Source organism: Eleutherodactylus coqui, chromosome 3 (genome assembly GCF_035609145.1).
Source record: "Eleutherodactylus coqui strain aEleCoq1 chromosome 3, aEleCoq1.hap1, whole genome shotgun sequence".
NCBI lineage: Eukaryota > Metazoa > Chordata > Amphibia > Anura > Eleutherodactylidae > Eleutherodactylus > Eleutherodactylus coqui.
The window spans coordinates 309,846,380-309,868,958 of NC_089839.1; the positions used below are offsets into that span (position 1 = coordinate 309,846,380).

Sequence of the window (22,579 nt, forward strand, 5' to 3'; positions counted from 1 at the left end):
AAGGGTCTTCATCAAGGGCTTGTCCATTCGCGACATATCCGTTCTTTTTCCAATCTCGCCCATTGTTCTCAATGGGTCCTGCAGCAGCCACAGCCCCATTGAAATCAATGGGAGATGCTTGCGATCCTCTGCCACTTCTGTGCCAGCCGACTCTCCACGTTGAGGATTTGGGGGGGGAACTTGAAATATAAGCCCCCCCCCCCCCCTCCCCGACAATAATCGATAACTGGAGAAAAAAAATAATAAAAAAAGAAGAATACATCACCTTAGTAGCGCTGTCAGCTCTGGTGTGTATTCTCACAGGTCCCGGCACTCGTCTCCTGAACGTGCTGCTCTGATTGGCTGAGCGCTGTGACCAATCAGAGGCAGCGCTCAGCATTGAATGACAGCCACAGCAGGAGATTCCGTCAGCCCTGCAGGGTTGGGAGGCTGTTTCCTTGCATCCAGGGCTTCAGAATGATAGCAAGAGTGATATCGGGGCGTCAATCACATCTGCGGGTGCGCAGGAGGCCCTATCTCTTATCCAAATCCCAACTACCACAGCGGGTTGGATATTTTACTGGCCATTCTGGGAGTTGTAGTACGTTCTTCTTCAGAGTGGGAAGAGATGGGCCATGATTTCCCCCCCCCCCCCCCCCCCGCAACATCGCATGAGTAAAAACATCGCAGGAAACCATTGAACATCATTAGTTTCATAACGCCGCGTTTTTTTACTCTTGGATGACGTGATTTTATCGCCAGTGCGAAGGAGCCCTAAGGGTGACTACCCACTACAGTTTTTTTTTTCACTGCAGTTAAAAATCGCGATAGCGCAAAATCGCAATTTACCGCGAAATCACGATTTTAACATTACAAGTCCCACGGACCCTCCAGAAAAAAAACACTGCGATTTTCACAGTGAAGAAAAACTGTAGTGGGTAGTCACCCTAACATGGCAAGGACTTTCTTAAAGTGGCGGAGGCTGCCGACATAGAATAGCTGATACCATATTATGAGGGGCCGAGTGACCAGGAGCGAGCACTGCGCATCTGAAGAGAAGGCCGAAGTGCATCACGGAGAGTATTAAGCCAAGGAGGCCTCAATGCGTGTACGTACGAGAGACTGGGAGACATGCTCGGGCGAAAGTGGCGAAAATATGGATAACACGGGATCCACCACAGCTTACCTCCTCCCCTCGCTGCACAGGTTACAAAGCATGTCTAAAACACTCTTCTATAGAAGTATATGGGGGTGGTCACAGCTCACCTCCTCTCCCTCCCTGCACAGCTCACAGAGCATTCCCACAACACTCTCCCATATATCTAGAGGTGATGGTCACAGCTCACCTCCTCCCCTGGTCTGCACCGGTCAAAAAATAAAAACAGATTAGAAAAATTGAAAATGTTTGCTTTCCATTTGTAAAAAATATATACATTGCCTTTAAGAAAACCTGAAAACACCGCAGAATTGGCGTATGATATAATTCTGTAAGTTGCTTATATACGTATTCCGCACGCCCATACGAGGGCGCCATCCCCTAGAGAGCTTTCCAGCAATTATCTAGTTATTCCTAAATGTGTCTGGCCTCAGTTGGTCTTGGAGGGTCTGTCTACACGCTGCCGGCTTTGTAGGCAGCCACAGTCTGTGGGAACCCCTAGAAAATACAGCAATGGAAGAAACAAAGCCTAGAAACCATTCTGCCATCCACAACATGGCCGCCAGCACCGTCACGCCTGTTTTGTGGGAGTCATGCCATCCATAACATGTCCGCCAGCACTTTCCGGTTCCGGGTCACAGGACGCAGCTCTCTGGACATTTTTCCAGTCACAAGATGGTTGCCTGGCGCTGCTCGATCACGTGAGACGTCAGGTGATGCACTCGGCTCCGCCCTCGTTCCCAGCCGAGTGTGGGCGTGTCCGGGGCGGACGGTGAGGGCTGCCAGTCAACATGGCGGCGCACAGAGGCTCTCCCGTGAGGCGCGGCGCGTGATTCCCGGTGTGTGCAGCGGGCCGCCCCCGGAGGAGCAGCATGGAGACGGAGGAGGAGCAGCACACGACGACGCTGCTCTGCATGGGCTTCTCGGACCCAGACGCCATCCGCAAGGCCCTGCGCCTGGCCAAGAACGACATCAACGAGGCGGTGGCTCTGCTGACGAACGAGCGGCCCGGCCTAGACTACGGCTACGAGCCCATGGACAGCGGCTCCCGGGGCGACGGCGGTGGCAGGACATCAGGCTTCGACCCGCCCCCCGCCTACCATGAGGTGGTGGAGCCGGAGGTGAGAGGAAGCAGAGGCGGGGAGGGAGCTGTCAGACCGCCGGGACACCTGGAGGGGGAGTTGATAAATGGGGGGAGGACCGAGCTGTCAGATATGAGGGGTGTGGGGGGGATATGTGATATATACGGGGGGAGGACCGAGCTGTCACATATGAGGGGGGGGGAGGGGATATGTGATATATACGGGGGGAGGACCGAGCTGTCAGATATGGGGGGGGGGGGGATATGTGATATATACGGGGGAGGACCGAGCTGTCAGATATGAGGGGGGGGGGATATGTGATATATACGGGGGGAGGACCGAGCTGTCAGATATGAGGGGGGGGGGGATATGTAATATATACTGGGGGAGGACCGAGCTGTCAGATATGAGGGGGGGGATATGTAATATATACGGGGGGGAGGACCGAGCTGTCAGATATGAGGGGGGGGATATGTAATATATACGGGGGGAGGACCGAGCTGTCAGATATGAGGGGGGGGGATATGTAATATATACGGGGGGAGGACCGAGCTGTCAGATATGAGGGGGGGATATGTAATATATACGGGGGGAGGACCGAGCTGTCAGATATGAGGGGGGGGATATGTAATATATACGGGGGGAGGACCGAGCTGTCAGATATGAGGGGGGGGATATGTAATATATACGGGGGGAGGACCGAGCTGTCAGATATGAGGGGCGGGGGGGATATGTGATATATACGGGGGGAGGACCGAGCTGTCAGATATGAGGGGCGGGGGGATATGTGATATATACGGAGGGAGGACCGAGCTGTCACATATGAGGGGGGGATATGTGATATATACGGGGGGAGGACCGAGCTGTCAGATATGAGGGGCGGGGGGGATATGTGATATATACGGGGGGAGGACCGAGCTGTCAGATATGAGGGGCGGGGGGGATATGTGATATATACGGGGGGAGGACCGAGCTGTCACATATGAGGGGGGGATATGTGATATATACGGGGGAGGACCGCGCTGTCACATATGAGGGGGGGGGGATATGTGATATATACGGGGGGAGGACCAAGCTGTCAGATATGAGGGGGGGGATATGTGATATATACGAGGGGAGGACGGAGCTGTCAGATATGAGGGGGGGGGATATGTGATATATAGGAGGGGAGGACCGAGCTGTCAGATATGAGGGGGGGGGATATGTGATATATACGGGGGGAGGACCGAGCTGTCAGATATGACGGGGGGTATATGTGCTATATAGGGGGGGAGGACCGAGCTGTCAGATATGAGGGGGGGGATATGTGCTATATACGAGGGGAGGACCGAGCTGTCAGATATGAGGGGGGGGGGGATATGTGCTATATACGAGGGGAGGACCGAGCTGTCAGATATGAGGGGGGGGGGATATGTGATATATACGAGGGGAGGACCGAGCTGTCAGATATGAGGGGGGGGGGGATATGTGATATATACGAGGGGAGGACCGAGCTGTCAGATATGAGGGGGGGGGATATGTGATATATACGGGGGGGGAGGACCGAGCTGTCAGATATGAGCGGGGGGGGGGGATATGTGATATATACGGGGGAAGGACCGTGCTGTCAGATATGAGGGGGGGATATGTGATATATACGGGGGAAGGACCGAGCTGTCAGATATGAGGGGGGGGATGTGTGATATATACAAGGGGAGGACCGAGCTGTCACATATGAGAGGGGGGATGTGTGATATATACAAGGGGAGGACCGAGCTGTCACATATGAGAGGGGGGATGTGTGATATATACAAGGGGAGGACCGAGCTGTCACATATGAGAGGGGGGATGTGTGATATATACAAGGGGAGGACCGAGCTGTCACATATGAGAGGGGGGATGTGTGATATATACAGGGGGAGGACCGAGCTGTCAGATATGAGGGGGGAATATGTGATATATACAAGGGGAGGACCGAGCTGTCACATATGAGAGGGGGGATGTGTGATATATACAAGGGGAGGACCGAGCTGTCACATATGAGAGGGGGGATGTGTGATATATACAAGGGGAGGACCGAGCTGTCACATATGAGAGGGGGGATGTGTGATATATACAAGGGGAGGACCGAGCTGTCACATATGAGAGGGGGGATGTGTGATATATACAAGGGGAGGACCGAGCTGTCACATATGAGAGGGGGGATGTGTGATATATACAAGGGGAGGACCGAGCTGTCACACATGAGAGGGGGGATGTGTGATATATACAAGGGGAGGACCGAGCTGTCACACATGAGAGGGGGGATGTGTGATATATACAAGGGGAGGACCGAGCTGTCACACATGAGAGGGGGGATGTGTGATATATACAAGGGGAGGACCGAGCTGTCACACATGAGAGGGGGGATGTGTGATATATACAAGGGGAGGACCGAGCTGTCACACATGAGAGGGGGGATGTGTGATATATACAAGGGGAGGACCGAGCTGTCACACATGAGAGGGGGGATGTGTGATATATACAAGGGGAGGACCGAGCTGTCACACATGAGAGGGGGGATGTGTGATATATACAAGGGGAGGACCGAGCTGTCACACATGAGAGGGGGGATGTGTGATATATACAAGGGGAGGACCGAGCTGTCACACATGAGAGGGGGGATGTGTGATATATACAAGGGGAGGACCGAGCTGTCACACATGAGAGGGGGGATGTGTGATATATACAAGGGGAGGACCGAGCTGTCACACATGAGAGGGGGGATGTGTGATATATACAAGGGGAGGACCGAGCTGTCACACATGAGAGGGGGGATGTGTGATATATACAAGGGGAGGACCGAGCTGTCACACATGAGAGGGGGGATGTGTGATATATACAAGGGGAGGACCGAGCTGTCACATATGAGAGGGGGATAGGTGATATATATGGGGGAAGGACCGGGCTGTCAAATATGAGAGGGGGGATATGTGATATATATCTCGGAAGGACCGAGCTGTCTGATATGAGAGGGGGGGATATGTGATGTATATGAGGGGGGACCGAGCTGTCAGATATGAGGGGGGGATTTGTGATATATACAGAGGGGGGACTGAGCTGTCAGATATATGAAGGGGGCGATATGTGATCTATACGGGGGGAGGAACGAGCTGTCAGATATGAATGAGGGTGGGGGTGTGACGTGATATATAGGAGGATCGAGCTGTCAGATACATGAGGGGGAGTGGGAGGGTTGCATGTGATATATACAGTGAGAGGACCAAGCTATCAAATATGAGAGGGGGACATGTGATGTATACAGGTGGGGGGGTGGAGACTGAGCTGTCAGATATGAGGGTGGGGGCATGTGATATACGGGAAGGGGGGCACTCCCTATTCTGCTGGTGGAGTCACTGTGTACATACATTACTTATCCTGTACTGATCCTGAGTTACATCCTGTATTATACTCCAGAGCTGCACTCACTATTCTGCTGGTGGAGTCACTGTGTACATACATTACTTATCCTGTACTGATCCGGAGTTACATCCTGTATTATACTTCAGAGCTGCACTCACTATTCTGCTGGTGGAGTCACTGTGCACATACATTACTTATCCTGTACTGATCCTGAGTTACATCCTGTATTATACTCCAGAGCTGCACTCACTATTCTGCTGGTGGAGTCACTGTGCACATACATTACTTATCCTGTACTGACCCTGAGTTACATGCTGTATTATACTCCAGAGCTGCACTCACTATTCTGCTGGTGGAGTCACTGTGTACATACATTACTTATCTTGTACTGCTCCTGAGTTACATCCTGTATTATACTCCAGAGCTGCACTCACTATTCTGCTGGTGGAGTCACTGTAGATACAGGAGTAGCTCAGCATTAGTATATAAGTAGTGTATTACACTCCGGTGCTGGCATGTTTGCGGTCGGCTCACAGTAGAGACTTGCCAGCTTCCTGACCACAGTGTTACGGGCGACTCTTGTCACATGATCAGTGTAGAGCAGCGCTCTGGTCATATGGGCGGTTCGCTGCGTTATGTGTGACTTCCTCCCTCCTTTTATATCTATCTATATAATAATTACACCTGGGGTCCGGCGGTTTCACAGCAGCTGCTGCATTGCTCCCAGCATGTCTCCCCCGCAGCCTGCTGGGAGTTGTAGTCCTCATTCTGTGTACAGTTTTGTAGTGTCCCAGTTTGTGATGAGTAGACGTTGGGGAGAATGGCAATCACCAGCGGAGATAATCTCATCTCCTATATCAGCGAGGAGCGGAGGATATCACAGGAAGATCAGTGACACAAATCCCTTTAAACTAAGAGCAGATCAGAAGCGCCTGTAAGCTGATTGGGCGGCGCGGATACTGGGTGCCATCAGTGAGCGTTACCGCCAGCCCGAGTCACTGATGCCGGGTATGTAGACGTCGTTATGTAATGGAAGGGGCCGCTACACCTGAAGATGGCAACTGATTATAGTGCAAGAGCGCAATAACAGGATCTGCTGATATCACGTTTCTGGAGGTTATATCCCTACTGGAGTGGCTGATAACGCTCCAGCACTGATATAACCAACAGCAGCATTTATATCAGATATGTGTGACTGATATCCACTGCTTCTCTTATAAAGCTCCAGTAGTGATATAACCTCCAGAGACGACAGGTGCTACTGATATCCGCCTCTTCTCTAAAGCTCCAGCACCATGTGATATCAGCTGACATAACCTCCAGAGACATCATATATGTTACTGATATGTAAGCTGCTCCTCTTATAAGGCTTCACTACTGATATAACCTCCTGGGACATTTACATCATATATGTAATATCAGCCTCTCCTCTTATAACGCTCCAGGCCTGATGTATCCTCTATAGACATCATATATGTGACTGATATCAGCTGCTCCTCTAGACGTTATATCAGTCCTGGAATGTTATTAGAGATCTTTACATTATATATGTGATAGCTGCTCCTCTTATAACACTCCAGTTTTGATGTATCCTCTATAGGAGTGTTCCTCAGGGACCCCCAACAGGTCATGTTTTCAGGATATCCTCCATATTGCCCAGGTGATGGAATTATTGTCGGGGCCTCAGACATTGCCACAGGGGTTCTCACCATAGGATATCCTGAAAACATGACCTGTTGGGGGTCCCTGAGGATTGCAGTTGGGGACCCCTGGTCTATAGACATCATATATGTGACTGATATCCGTCACCTAGAGCAGGTTCTCCGCACTGGAGACTTGGCCTCGTAGAGGAAGGTTTCTGAAGAACATTAGTCAGTCTCCGCAGTCCACCACTGGTTGACAGCAGGGAACAGTAGATCGCTCCGCAGATAGTGTGGGTCAGTGTCCCTACATCTGTCTGTAGAAGGCGCTGATTTTGTGGCCATATCTGAGAGCACCCGCTACCAGTTACACGTATGTGCAGGGTGGAGCTAGTGACATTTAAAGGGCCCTTACCCTTAAGGAAAAAAATCTTGGACATAAAACCCCCTCTGGTGAAGCTTGTTGTGCCGCACATCTCACTGATGGAGGTGACGATAAGCATCACTCGGCTTTCCCCACACCCTGCATGTCACATAAAGCATACTTATGTAGTCTGTTATCACCGCTTCTTGCATGTGTCAGTCTTTACTGTAATACTTTCATTCTATTCTTGAATGAGGAAGCTGTGAATGAACCAGTTGGTGATCAGAATGTATTCTACTGGACACAGACAGCCGTATATATGAAAGAATTAGACCGCTTTCACATCTGTGTTGGGACCTCCGGCCGACGCTTCCACTGCAGATCCGATGCGACGTGCTGCGTGCCGACTGTCCGTCCATAAGCCTCACAGATGGAAACCACCTTAATATGGGGGAAGCTGCAGTTGTTTGGTGGACTTCTTTTTTTTTTTTTTAAGCAGCCATTTTTAAATCCACCATATTATATGCGGCTCCGCCTCCTCCGGGGGGCGCTAGTCATGTGATCGGTCTTGGCTAGATCCGACTCTGCACACGCTGGAATTGTCGGTTTTGCGCTTTCTTTACTTGTTTAGCAGGTAAGTGCGGGCAGAATTTCACGAAGTGCTTTACGTGACATGTTCGCTGTGTCCGCCGTTCTGCCGGACACGCGGTAAAACGTTTACTCCAGTCTTCGTGAACGCGCTGACAAACAGCAGGAGAGACTTCAGGGGTCTATAGGACTCGCTGTTCAGGTGGTCCGTACTGCATATTTTCCCGCACTGACAGGGAACTTTAAATGGCCGCCTCCCCCTAATTAATAATGTCACAATATTCTCCTAATTACACAAATTAAACAGATGTGCCCGGACGTTGCTTCACCGTTCCATACGGTTCCGTGACGTCAGCGAGCCCGCTGCACCCATCACTGAAGGAAGGCGCACACCCCGGTCTGGAAAGTGCCAAGTCTCCAGTTTACAGAAGGAGACCTCAATTAACAGTGAGGGCAGTCCTCTTGGGAGGGGCCTGTGCGCGGGGGTGGGCCACCCATCATAGGGCTTGGTCCTAATTTGCATAGGCAAAGATTCGGAGCCGCGCTCTGTATCTTCTGGAACGCCCCGCACTAGTAGAGGGCGAGCCGCGCTCTATCGTCCTGAACGCCCCGCACTAGTAGAGGGCGAGCCACGCTCTATATCGTCCCGAACGCCCCGCGCTAGTAGAGGGCGAGCCGCGCTCTGTATCGTCCCCAACGCCCCGCACTAGTAGAGGGCGAGCCGCGCTAACAGATGGCGAGCCGCGCTCTGTATCGTCCTGAACGCCCCGCGCTAGTAGATGGCGAGCCGCGCTCTGTATCGTCCTGAATGCCCCGCACTAGTAGAGGGCGAGCCGCGCTAACAGATGGCGAGCCGCGCTCTGTATCGTCCTGAACGCCCCGCGCTAGTAGATGGCAAGCCGCGCTCTGTATCGTCCTGAACGCCCCGCGCTAGTAGAGGGCGAGCCGCGCTCTGTATCGTCCTGAACGCCCCGCGCTAGTAGAGGGCGAGCCGCGCTCTGTATCGTCCTGAACGCCCCGCGCTAGTAGAGGGCGAGCCGCGCTCTGTATCGTCCTGAACGCCCCGCGCTAGTAGAGGGCGAGCCGCGCTCTGTATCGTCCTGAACGCCCCGCGCCAGTAGAGGGCGAGCCGCGCTCTGTATCGTCCTGAACGCCCCGCGCCAGTAGAAGGCGAGCCGCGCTCTGTATCGTCCCAAACGCCCCGCGCTAGTAGATGGCGAGCCGCGCTCTATCGTCCTGAACGCCCCGCGCTAGTAGATGGCGAGCCGCGCTCTATCGTCCTGAACGCCCCGCGCTAGTAGATGGCGAGCCGCGCTCTGTATCGTCCTGAACGCCCCGCGCTAGTAGATGGCGAGCCGCGCTCTGTATCGTCCTGAACGCCCCGCACTAGTAGAGGGCGAGCCGCGCTCTGTATCGTCCTGAACGCCCCGCGCCAGTAGAAGGCGAGCCGCGCTCTGTATCGTCCCAAACGCCCCGCGCTAGTAGATGGCGAGCCGCGCTCTGTATCGTCCTGAACGCCCCGCGCTAGTAGATGGCGAGCCGCGCTCTGTATCGTCCTGAACGCCCCGCACTAGTAGAGGGCGAGCCGCGCTCTATCGTCCTGAACGCCCCGCGCTAGTAGATGGCGAGCCGCGCTCTCTATCGTCCCGAACGCCCCGCGCTAGTAGATGGCGAGCCGCGCTCTGTATCGTCCCGAACGCCCCGCGCTAGTAGATGGCGAGCCGCGCTCTGTATCGTCCCGAACGCCCCGCGCTAGTAGATGGCGAGCCGCGCTCTGTATCGTCCCGAACGCCCCGCGCTAGTAGATGGCGAGCCGCGCTCTGTATCGTCCCGAACGCCCCGCGCTAGTAGATGGCGAGCCGCGCTCTATATCGTCCCCAACGCCCCGCGCTAATAGATGGCGAGCCGCGCTCTGTATCGTCCCCAACGCCCCGCGCTAATAGATGGCGAGCCGCGCTCTGTATCGTCCCCAACGCCCCGCGCTAATAGATGGCGAGCCGCACTCTGTATCGCCCCCAACGCCCCGCGCTGGTAGATGGCGAGCCGCGCTCTGTATCGTCCCCAACGCCCCGCACCAATAGAGGGCGAGCCGCGCTCTGTATCGCCCCCAACGCCCCGCACTAGTGGATGGCGAGCTGCGCTCTGTATCGTCCCCAACGCCCCGCACTAGTGGATGGCGAGCTGCGCTCTGTATCGTCCCCAACGCCCCGCACTAGTGGATGGCGAGCTGCGCTTTGTGTCGTCCCCAACGCCCCGCACTAGTAGATGGCGAGCCGCGCTCTGTATCGTCCCCAACACCCCGCACCAATAGATGGCGAGCCGCGCTTTGTATCGTCCCCAACGCCCCGCACTAGTAGATGGCGAGCCGCGCTTTGTATCGTCCCCAACGCCCCGCGCTAGTAGATGGCGAGCCGCGCTCTGTATCGTCCCGAACGCCCCGCGCTAGTAGATGGCGAGCCGCGCTCTGTATCGTCCCGAACGCCCCGCGCTAGTAGATGGCGAGCCGCGCTCTGTATCGTCCCGAACGCCCCGCGCTAGTAGATGGCGAGCCGCGCTCTGTATCGCCCCCAACGCCCTGCACTAGTAGAGGGCGAGCCGCGCTAACAGAGGGCGAGCCGCGCTAACAGAGGGCGAGCCGCGCTCTGTATCGTCCTCAACGCCCCGCACCAATAGATAGCGAGCCGCGCTCTGTATCGTCCGGAACACCCCGCGCTAATAGATGGCGAGCCGCGCTCTGTATCGTCCGGAACGCCCCGCGCTAATAGATGGCGAGCCGCGCTCTGTATCGTCCCCAACGCCCCGCACTAGTGGATGGCGAGCCGCGCTCTGTATCGTCCGGAACGCCCCACGCTAATAGATGGCGAGCCGCGCTCTGTATCGTCCGGAACGCCCCGCGCTAATAGATGGCGAGCCGCGCTATGTATCGCCCCCAACGCCCCGCGCTAGTAGAGGGCGAGCCGCGCTCTGTATCGTCCCCAACGCCCCGCACTAATAGATGGTGAGCCGCGCTCTGTATTGTCCCCAACGCCCCGCACTAATAGATGGCGAGCCGCGCTCTGTATGGCCCCAACGCCCCGCGCTAGTAGATGGCGAGCCGCGCACTGTATCGTCCCGAACGCCCCGCACTAGTGGATGGCGAGCCGCGCTTTGTGTCGTCCCCAACGTCCCGCGCTAGTAGATGGCGAGCCGCGCTCTGTATCGTCCCGAACGCCCCGCACTAGTGGATGGCGAGCCGCGCTTTGTGTCGTCCCCAACGTCCCGCGCTAGTAGATGGCGAGCCGCGCTCTGTATCGTCCTGAACGCCCCGCACCAATAGATGGCGAGCCGCGCTCTGTATCGTCCTGAACGCCCCGCGCCAGTAGAGGGCGAGCCGCGCTCTGTATCGTCCTGAACGCCCCGCGCCAGTAGAAGGCGAGCCGCGCTCTGTATCGTCCCAAACGCCCCGCGCTAGTAGATGGCGAGCCGCGCTCTATCGTCCTGAACGCCCCGCGCTAGTAGATGGCGAGCCGCGCTCTGTATCGTCCTGAACGCCCCGCGCTAGTAGATGGCGAGCCGCGCTCTGTATCGTCCTGAACGCCCCGCACTAGTAGAGGGCGAGCCGCGCTCTATCGTCCTGAACGCCCCGCGCTAGTAGATGGCGAGCCGCGCTCTGTATCGTCCCCAACGCCCCGCGCTAGTAGATGGCGAGCCGCGCTCTGTATCGTCCCGAACGCCCCGTGCTAGTAGATGGCGAGCCGCGCTCTGTATCGTCCCCAACGCCCCGCGCTAGTAGATGGCGAGCCGCGCTCTGTATCGTACCCGAACGCCCCGCACTAGTAGATGGCGAGCCGCGCTCTGTATCGTCCCCAACGCCCCGCGCTAGTAGATGGCGAGCCGCGCTCTGTATCGTCCCCGAACGCCCCGCGCTAGTAGATGGCGAGCCGCGCTTTGTATCGTCCCCGAACGCCCCGCGCTAGTAGATGGCGAGCCGCGCTCTGTATCGTCCCCGAACGCCCCGCGCTAGTAGATGGCGAGCCGCGCTCTGTATCGTCCCCAACGCCCCGCACTAGTAGATGGCGAGCCGCGCTTTGTATCGTCCCCAACGCCCCGCACTAGTAGATGGCGAGTCGCGCTTTGTATCGTCCCCAACGCCCCGCACTAGTAGATGGCGAGTCGCGCTCTGTATCGTCCCCAACGCCCCGCGCTAGTAGATGGCGAGCCGCGCTCTGTATCGTCCCGAACGCCCCGCGCCAACAGATGGCGAGCCGCGCTCTGTATCGTCCCGAACGCCCCGCGCTAGTAGATGGCGAGCCGCGCTCTGTATCGTCCCGAACGCCCCGCGCTAGTAGATGGCGAGCCGCGCTCTGTATCGTCCCGAACGCCCGGCGCTAGTAGATGGCGAGCCGCGCTCTGTATCGTCCCGAACGCCCCGCGCTAGTAGAGGGCGAGCCACGCTCTGTATCGTCCCGAACGCCCCGCACTAGTAGATGGCGAGCTGCGCTCTGTATCGTCCCGAACGCCCGGCGCTAGTAGATGGCGAGCCGCGCTCTGTATCGTCCCTAACACCCTGCACGAGCGCAGGGTGTCAGCTGCGAGGGATTGATGCGGCGTATTACACTCTATAGTAGCTCGCTGGTGTCAGCCCGGCCTTCGGTGCAGATCTGGCCTCCACGTCTCTTGCACAATTGCCTCGGATATTCCTTTGCTGAAGACACGCTTACAATACTTCTCGCAGCGGAGGGTTTGCTGCAGTTGCATCCAGTTCTGATGTCGCCCTCCATACGTTTCATTTGCCTGGATACATTGTAGCGGACTGCGCTGGAGAGATCTGTGCAGCTCTGCAGGCTGAATACAATGTAACAAACCCTGAGCTGGGGGAAGGATTGGGGTCCGACGGGTTGGTAGCAGAAATCTGTTGTGAGTGGACTGTCATCCTGCATTCCATCTGCTTTGTGCCGCATGTATCAGGCTTCTGGTTTCCTCCTGCTCTGGGGGTCTCGCTGCGCTCTGGGGGTCTCGCTGCGCTGTCACACTGCGGCTCGGGGATGAGTTGATTTCCCCGTGGAGCGAGCTGAACGTCGTCTGTGGATTTCTGTATTTCCGTCTCTTTGGCGTTCTGTAATAAGTCGCGTTTCTGGATGCTTTCGCCTGCGGGACATTATCTGATGCAAGGACTTGTCAATATCTTGTCTCGACGCGTCAGCGCCCCCCTCCAGTCACTGCATGTAATATTGTGAACTGGACCTGCAACATTCTAGGGGTCCTCCAGCCTGTGACCCTGCTGGGAGGTGGGGGACGTGATAGTACAATGCTCTGTTATAGGGGTCCTCCAACATGTGACACTGCTGGGAGGTGGGGGACGTGATAGTACAGTGCGCTGTTATAGGGGGTCCTCAAACATGTGACACAGCTGGGAGGTGGGGGACGTAGTAGTACAATGCTTCTTTATAGGGGTCCTCCAGACTATGACACTGCTGGGAGGTGGGGGACGTAATAGTACAATCTCCGTTATAGGGGTCCTCCAACATGTGACACAGCTGGGAGGTGGGGGACGTAGTAGTACAATGCTCTGTTATAGGGGTCCTCCAGACTATGACACTGCTGGGAGGTGGGGGACGTGATGGTACAATGCACTGTTATAGGGGTCCTCCAACCTGTGACACTGCTGGGAGGTGGGGGACGTAGTAGTACAATGCTCCGCTATAGGGGTCCTCCAACCTGTGACACTGCTGGGAGGTGGGGGACGTGATAGTACAATGCTCTGTTATAGGGGTCCTCCAACCTGTGACACTGCTGGGAGGTGGGGGACGTGATGGTACAATGCACTGTTATAGGGGTCCTCCAACCTGTGACACTGCTGGGAGGTGGGGGACGTGATGGTACAATGCACTGTTATAGGGGTCCTCCAACCTGTGACCCTGCTGGGAGGTGGGGGACGTGATAGTACAGTACGCTGTTATAGGGGTCCTCCAACCTGTGACACTGCTGGGAGGTGGGGGACGTGATAGTACAATGCTCTGTTATAGGGGTCCTCCAACTTGTGACACTGCTGGGAGGTGGGGGACGTAGTAGTACAGTGCTCCGCTATAGGGGTCCTCCAACCTGTGACACTGCTGGGAGGTGGGGGACGTGATAGTACAATGCACTGTTATAGGGGTCCTCCAACCTGTTACACTGTTGGGAGGTGGGGGACGTGATAGTACAATGCTCTGTTATAGGGGTCCTCCAACATGTGACACAGCTGGGAGGTGGGGGACGTAGTAGTACAATGCTCTGTTATAGGGGTCCTCCAACATGTGACACTGCTGGGAGGTGGGGGACCTGATAGTACAGTGCACCGTTATAGGGGTCCTCCAACCTGTGACACTGCTGGGAGATGGGGGACGTAGTAGTACAATGCTCCGCTATAGGGGTCCTCCAACCTGTGACACTGCTGGGAGGTGGGGGACGTGATAGTACAATGCTCTGTTATAGGGGTCCTCCAACCTGTGACACTGCTGGGAGGTGGGGGACGTAGTAGTACAATGCTCCGCTATAGGGGTCCTCCAACCTGTGACACTGCTGGGAGGTGGGGGACGTGATAGTACAATGCTCTTATAGGGGTCCTCCAACATGTGACACAGCTGGGAGGTGGGGAACGTAGTAGTACAATGCTCTGTTATAGGGGTCCGCCAGACTATGACACTGCTGGGATGTGGGGGACGTAGTAGTACAATGCTCTGTTATAGGGGGTCCTCCAACATGTGACACAGCTGGGAGGTGGGGGATGTAGTAGTACAATGCTCTGTTATAGGGGGTCCTCCAACATGTGACACAGCTGGGAGGTGGGGGACGTGATAGTACAATGCTATAGGGATCTTCCAGCCTGTGAGGGGATATCATCTGTCTCTAAATGCGAATGTAATACGTGGATTCTACCGTGGATCCTCAAGGAGATCTGCAGCGGGTTTTCCACAAGACATGGATGACTTCTTGGGGTCCGACGGTCCGATTCACTGCGGAAAATCCTCAGCATTTACAGTAGCAGTAAAGCGGGTGAGTTTTAGGGGAGTCTCCCAGGAGCGTATGCGTCACACGGTACGTGCGCCGGCGGTGAGCTGCCATATTGCTGCGTACACGCCCATAGAGAACGATTGGGCTGTATTGCACATAATACGCGGTGAAATAGATCTCGCTGCATTCGTTTGTATTATATACAATAAACAACCCTCTTGTAAGCCGACCAATGAACAGCCATCTGCTTCCATTGACTTGATTTACCGATATTAAGTGCATGTGATATGCGATGACATTACGCTGCTGTGAGCCGCCCTCGGACTAATCTCATCCACAAAGTGCGCATGAAATCTGCACGAAAACTGGTGTGAATGTTAAATCCTCTCCGTGTGCCGCTATGCCGCAGATTGTCAGACTTCACCCTTTGGAAAACAGCAACAGAAACGATACTGTGGTGGGGGTTGTGGTGGTGTTTTTTTTTTCCCCCTCCTTGTAGCAGATAAGCCCTTATAGACCTAAATGATGAGCTCCTGTCTGTCTGCAGCCTCCACTAGAGGGAGCTCACTGCACGCCGTCTGTACATTGAGCTCTAGGATATGAAGCATGTGGTTAGCTCCCCCTAGTGGTGGCTGCTAAGTGAACTTGTCATGCTGACCATGCATGTGAAGGGTGAGCAGATTGACCCCCTGTCCCCCTCGGCTCGGTGATCGCAGCGCCCGTGATCGCTATGGTATCGCTCTCCTCTTATGACGACCTCTGCGGCCCCTTCGCTGTCCGTGTCCTTCCTGTCCGTCGCCTTGCATCACCTCCTGCTGTGTCAGGGACCTTATAAAGTGTCGGACCGGAGAGCGGGATCCTCTGACCGTGAGGCTGATCCTGATCCGTAGACATCAGCCGTCTGTAGTGACGTCTCGTTTCGCTCTGTTCCCGGGACGCCGACCTCCAATAGGGACCTTTTACACGGAATGATAATCCCTTGGTTTCTGCAGCCATAACAATCGGACATCAATCGGCCGTATAAACAGTCCATACGTGACCGACTGTTTACTGTGGATGGCGGCGGCAGAAAGCGATCCCCGAGGCTCCGCCTCCATTCAGTGAAAGCACAGCAGCCATAATTGTTGGGACTGTCGGGCGCTCGTGCTGTATGATAGGCTGGACCTTTACATGTGAAGTTAAAGGGACCTTGTCCTGACCCCATGCTGCCGGCAGCGAGTGCCGGACCGCTTCCCTGTAACGCACGTCCCCGCACCGCCCCGCATGTACCCGCCCCGCACGGCACTGCCCGTCCCATTGAAATGGGGAGAACTGCAACTGGACTGAAGTAATGGGACGCGGTTTAGACACAGGCCTCCCATCCGTGGGGGACATCACAAGAGCGCCATATTGGGCCGAATTACACGTTCCGATATTGCGCTCGGCCGTGCCTCGGTGGCCCAAGAGCGCAGCTCTGACCCACATCTCGCTTGCCCTTGTGGATGCCCCTGAGGGCCGGGCGATGCTTTATAATGCTGGCAGTTTCCACATGAAGACCTTTGACATTTTTTCGTCATTCGCTCGTTCTCTCGATCGCCGGTCGTTTGGCGCTCTGCACCAGTGAATGCGAACGTTTTTTTACACGTAACGACTGAGCGATGATTTTTACATAAAGCGAATGATGGACACATTCTTTCATAGTTGAATCGTCGCCCGTGTTTACCGCGAACGCTTATTGTTCAGATTCGCACGATCTAACAGTATTTTTTGACCGCTAATCGTTCCACGTGAAAGGGCCGTTACGCCGCCGGAGACGGTCGGTTATGGACGAGATGAGACTTGCAGAGCGCTGCCGGGATCTGTAGCTAGAGGTGGTTGACGACTCCTGGTAAGACCCGTCCGGTGTGACGCAGTCGTCCCCAGTGTTTTGCGCTGCAGTCGTGCGTAGCGCCGCTCTTCTGTAATGAAATAATTCCCTAATCTCCACTTCTCAGAAACTGTTAATTAACAGAAGCGACATCGCTTCTCGGAGCAGCAGCTAATTACGCCTCTGTTCGCTCCCCGCACTGTCAGACTGTCGGGGCGACGCGTGAGCGGTCTATTGTGGAGACGTCTGTTATAAACACAAGGTATCTGAAGACGGAGGATCTGTTAAAGGGAACCCGCCCCAATACAGGTAGCTGTGAGAATACGGAATACTGCCCTTGTATCTCGCACTTCCTGCAGATTAGGGCCGAGGAGTATGGCGCCGATATAAGGGGTATATTCTGTATAGCGTGTGATCGGGGGTCGATCCCTCTCCATACTTGGCAGGTGCCGGCTGTCCTTGACAGCTGATAACCACCCACAACAGCTGCCATCACCGTGAGCACTGGTCCTGGCTGTTAACCCTTTAAAGGCTCCTGTGAACTCTGACACAATTCATGGGTCCAGAACATTCCCCTCCCTCAATGAGACTGTGGGGGGTGCCATTTGCTTGTTGTGGTAGCCGGGGGCCTTTTCTCAAGCTAGCCTGTGGCATGGCCTGTCAGAACGCAGTATAATGTAATACTATGATAATCGCAAGTTCAAGTCCCCTACAGGGGCTAAAAGAAACGTGTAGAGAAAAGTTTATTAAATAGAAAAAATAAAAGGTAATAAAAGTTGAAATCCCCCTTTTCTAGATTCATAATAAAAATATATATATTTGCTTTTGCCGCGTCTGTAAAACTCATCATTTATTCCCCAGGCCTTCAGGAAAAAAACACAACACCAAAATTGTGCTTTTTTTTGGTCACTCTGTCTCCAAGAAAAAAATGTGATTTAAAAAGGAAACAAAACTCTAAAATGCCAAAACACTGAGCCCCCACAGCGCCACCCATAGGAAAATAAAAATGTCAGGAGATGGCGGCAAAAAATGTTTAAAATTGGCATCCTCATAATCGTACCGACCCACAGACAGAAGTTCCAACACTTCTGCCAAAGTGTACACGCCACCAAAAAACGGAAACCCCCCCAGAAAACCAAAAAAGCGGAATTGAGGTTTGTTTTTCTCTTTTACTCCACTTAGTAGTACCGTACATAAGATAAGCCCTTTTCAGTACATCCGGATATATGAAGTAGCACTACTGAAAGATCCAAGTCCCCCACAGAACACGAGCCCCCAGCCAGCGCTGCCGATGCAGGAATAGAAGGCCGGGGGCGAGCAAACAAACCAACCTGGTCCATGTGATTCCACAACAGTTGCACAATATATCTACCGCTTCCAGGAAGTGTCCTGGTGTCTCGGAGGCTCCTTGCTGTTCTTGGCTCTAAGGATCAGCTGTATATATAGCTGCATCCAAACTCGTAGCGGCCGGCGGCTCCGGACATTCGCTTTCACTTCTATTGAGAACGACTCCAAGAGGTGAAGCTTTGGTGGGTTTTATTGCATTGGTGTGAAAAGAAACTGCAAGCGCCTGACGGCCGACACGTCTTGTGGGCTGCAGCGGCGGGCGCAGAGGCTTCCCCGGTTACCGCAGGCTTCCTGTTTTGTAGAATGGGAAGTTGTGTTGATCAGTAAAAGCATGCAAGGAAACTGCTACAAAGACCTTGGGGTGCGTACGGCTGGGGGGCTCATCCTCGGGAACATCCAAGCTGATTCTCTAGCTCACGATACAATATTTATATATATATGGAGAATTGAGGTGCCGCTTTTCAGCAATGTGTCATGTACTTTATATGCAGGTTAAATGTAAGAAAATAAAAAGTTGATGCATGCATTATTTATCCTGTATTATCCTCCAGAGCTGCGCTCGCTATTCTGCTAGTGGAGTCACTGTGTACATACATTACTTATCCTGTACTGCTCCTAAGTTACATCCTGTATTATACTCCAGAGCTGCGCTCGCTATTCTGCTGGTGGAGTCACTGTGTACGTACATTACTTATCCTGTACTGATCCTGAGTTACATCCTGTATAATACTCCAGAGCTGCGCTCCCTATTCTGCTGGTGGAGTCACTGTGTACATACATTACTTATCCTGTACTGACCCTGAGTTACACCCTGTATTATACTCCAGAGCTGCACTCCCTATTCTGCTGGTAGTCACTGTGTACATACATTACTTATCCTGTACTGCTCCTGCGTTCCATCCTGTATTATATACTCCAGAGCTGCACTCACTATTCTGCTGGTGGAGTCACTGTGTACATACATTGCTTATCCTGTACTGATCCTGAGTTACATCCTGTATTATACTCCAGAGCTGCACTCACTATTCTGCTGGTAGTCACTGTGTACATACATTACTTATCCTGTACTGATCCTGAGTTACATCCTGTATTATACTCCAGAGCTGCACTCACTATTTTGCTGGTGGAGTCACTGTGTACATACATTACTTATCCTGTACTGCTCCTGAGTTACATCCTGTATTATACCCCAGAGCTGCACTCCCTATTCTGCTGGTGGAGTCACTGTGTACATACATTACTTATCCTGTACTGACCCTGAGTTACACCCTGTATTATACTCCAGAGCTGCACTCCCTATTCTGCTGGTAGTCACTGTGTACATACATTACTTATCCTGTACTGCTCCCGCGTTCCATCCTGTATTATATACTCCAGAGCTGCACTCACTATTCTGCTGGTGGAGTCACTGTGTACATACATTACTTATCCTGTACTGATCCTGAGTTACATCCTGTATTATACTCCAGAGCTGCACTCACTATTCTGCTGGTGGAGTCACTGTCTACATACATTACTTATCCTGTACTGATCCTGAGTTACATCCTGTAGATCTTTTATTATAAAAGTAAAAAACACAACAAAGACAAACTGTAACAATAATAACCATATAAAGCAATATAAGGCCCTTCCCCCACAGTCCATGATCCATAAACAAAGTAAAAGTCCATATCCGGGCTTCCCCCGCCGTACACACCCACACACATACACACTCAGCATATAACACAATATACACCTATAACACTATATACAAGTATATACCTAAAATATAAAACAAAGGAAACTAACTACATAAAACCCTGTAAACTATAACTCCAGGTCCAGCCGTACCGCACTGTACCCACACAAAACAAATGTAAGCAATAACATAAACAGCATAAATAACTGAAATAGCAACATAAATAACCAAATTCAAACAGAAAGACCGAGCCAACTGGCATAAAAAACTAACTAAAAATATATATTTTTTTTGTTTTGTTTTTTTTTTTTTTTTTTTTTTTTTTGGTCCCCAGTGCAGCTTGGGGGCCAAGCCTGCTCCACCAGTCCGTACCCAGAGTTCTTAGTTCAGGACGTGCCAAGCCACACCAGGGTTTTCTTTTTTTATTAATACCACACTGTGCCCGCCGCAGCCTGGGGGCCATGCCCGCTCCACCAGTCCGTGCCCAGAGTTCAATGTTCGGGACGTGCCAGGCTACGGCTCAAGGCGTGAATCCCACTCCCCCCAACTCCCCACCCAACCTACCTACCACCCAAAACGTGAATATATACAATATATACAAAACCATAATACACTCCAATACCAACATACATAATATATACTATATACATAACCCGAAAGCCTAAGGTCGGCTCTCCTGCAGCCCTACTTCATTCCATTTTGCCCAAATCAAAACAAAAAGCTTCATGGTGCACTCACAGCCCGCCACCGGGATTGGAGGTGATAAGCCGGGCACAGACATCACAATGTTCTATCCCTTTAATTTAAAAAAAGGTCTCCCTATTCTCTCCCTAATTTGCCCTAGACTGTCCTTAATCTGCCCCTCAGTCTGACCCTTCATGGAAAACTGTCCCTGCCCTATCCCTCCTCTCTCCCTATCCTGTCCCTCCTCTCTCCCTACTCTGCCCCTAGAAGATTAAGAAAAGACTGTCCCTAACGAAAAACAAGCCCTCTCCATAGGAGAGAAGCCTTAGATGTGCCCAGCCTCTCATACTCCAAAGAACGTACCTTCACCAGGTCACCCAGGATGTTCCTACATACCGTATCCACGGGGAGGACTTTCAGTTCCGTCGAAATCAGGCACCGTGCACTCCAGATGTGGAACCTGACCACTAGGCTAACTAGAAATAAAGTGCAGCGGTCCCTGCCACCAAGGCCTCTGAAGGCTCCATAAGCCCACTCCGCATAGGAAAGGTGTGCCAGCTGACGCCAGCCTATGGAGACCCCTACCCGTTGGTATACCTCTGTATTAAAGGGGCACTGAAGCAGGAAATGCTCCATGCTTTCCAGCACATTGCTGCACTCCTGACGGGGGCAACCCCTGTCAATCAGAGGCCTGCTCTTCAAGTTACCCCTTACATACAGTCTCCCGTGAAAGCAGCGCCAAGCCAAGTCCCAAAACTTCAAGGGGACCCGGGTTGAATTCAGTAAACGTAACCCTCCCTCCAGGTCCCGACTTGGGCAGTCCTTGAGCGCCAGGGGCTTCTGGAAACGGGTCAACAGGACTCTTTCGTCGAGGAGCCTCCTCGTCAGAGTCCTGATCTCCCACATCCCCAGACCCCACCGGCGTATCACCTTCAGAACCAAGGTAGCGTAAGCCGGGAGATATCCATGCTGCGTGCGAAGGTCCTTCACTCGCCCTCCTGTCTCCCATTCCTGGAAGAAGGGCCGAAACCATCCCCGGCAGGAGTAGACCCACAGAGGAGCCCTTTCTTGCCAGAGGTTGCCTATGTTGATCTTAAAAAAGGTGTCTACAAGAAACACCACGGGGTTGACCATAGATAACCCCCCTAGTCTCCTCGTGCGGTATGTAACATCTCTCCTGATCAGGTTCAACCTATTCCCCCACAATATTAGGAAGAACAGGTTGTAGACCCGGGTCCAGAGAGGTTCTGGCAAAATGCATACGCTGCCCAGGTAGATGAATAAAGGGAGCAGGTATGTTTTGATCAAGCTAACTCTTTCCCGAAGGGTCAAAGACCAACCCTTCCACTGGTTTACCTTCTGAGTGGCACCATCCAGCCTGTCTACCCAATTTTGCATGGGGTAATCCCCCTGGCCAAATTTGATGCCAAGAACTTTTGCTGAAGTCTGGGGCACCGGAAGAGTGTCCGGGAGATCAAACACAGGATCCCCCCTTCCTAACCAGAGACTTTCACACTTATCCCAGTTGACTCTGGACCCGGATGCCTCTGAGTAGGCATCCACCTCCGACACCACAAACTCCGCCTCCTCCCTTGAGGATACGAAGAGCGTGACATCATCGGCGTATGCCACTGCCCTCAGGGTAGCCTCCGGCACCGCCCGGTCCATCCCGACCCCTGCTATAGGTCCACGATCAACCCTCCTAAGAAAGGGATCTATCGCAAACACATACAACAGGGGACTTAGAGGACAGCCCTGACGGACGCCGGACCCCACCTCAAAAGGGCGGCCAAGCCAACCGTTTACCAGCGGGAAAGTCTCAGCCCCTGCATACAATGTTCGCAGCCAATCAACAAACCCCA

At 53.5% G+C, this 22,579-nt stretch overlaps 1 protein-coding gene across 2 annotated transcripts in view; it reads left to right on the forward strand.

The window, feature by feature from the left end:
• The first annotated feature begins 1,888 nt into the window (after positions 1–1,888).
• USP24 (ubiquitin specific peptidase 24) overlaps positions 1,889–22,579 on the forward strand; it is a 112,965-nt gene continuing 92,274 nt past the window's right edge. For both annotated transcript variants that reach the window (XM_066597884.1, XM_066597885.1), the window contains exon 1: positions 1,889–2,256. In XM_066597884.1, coding sequence (XP_066453981.1) covers positions 2,008–2,256 — 249 coding nt within the window. In that variant the 5' untranslated portion in view covers positions 1,889–2,007. The remainder of the gene's footprint in view (positions 2,257–22,579) is intronic.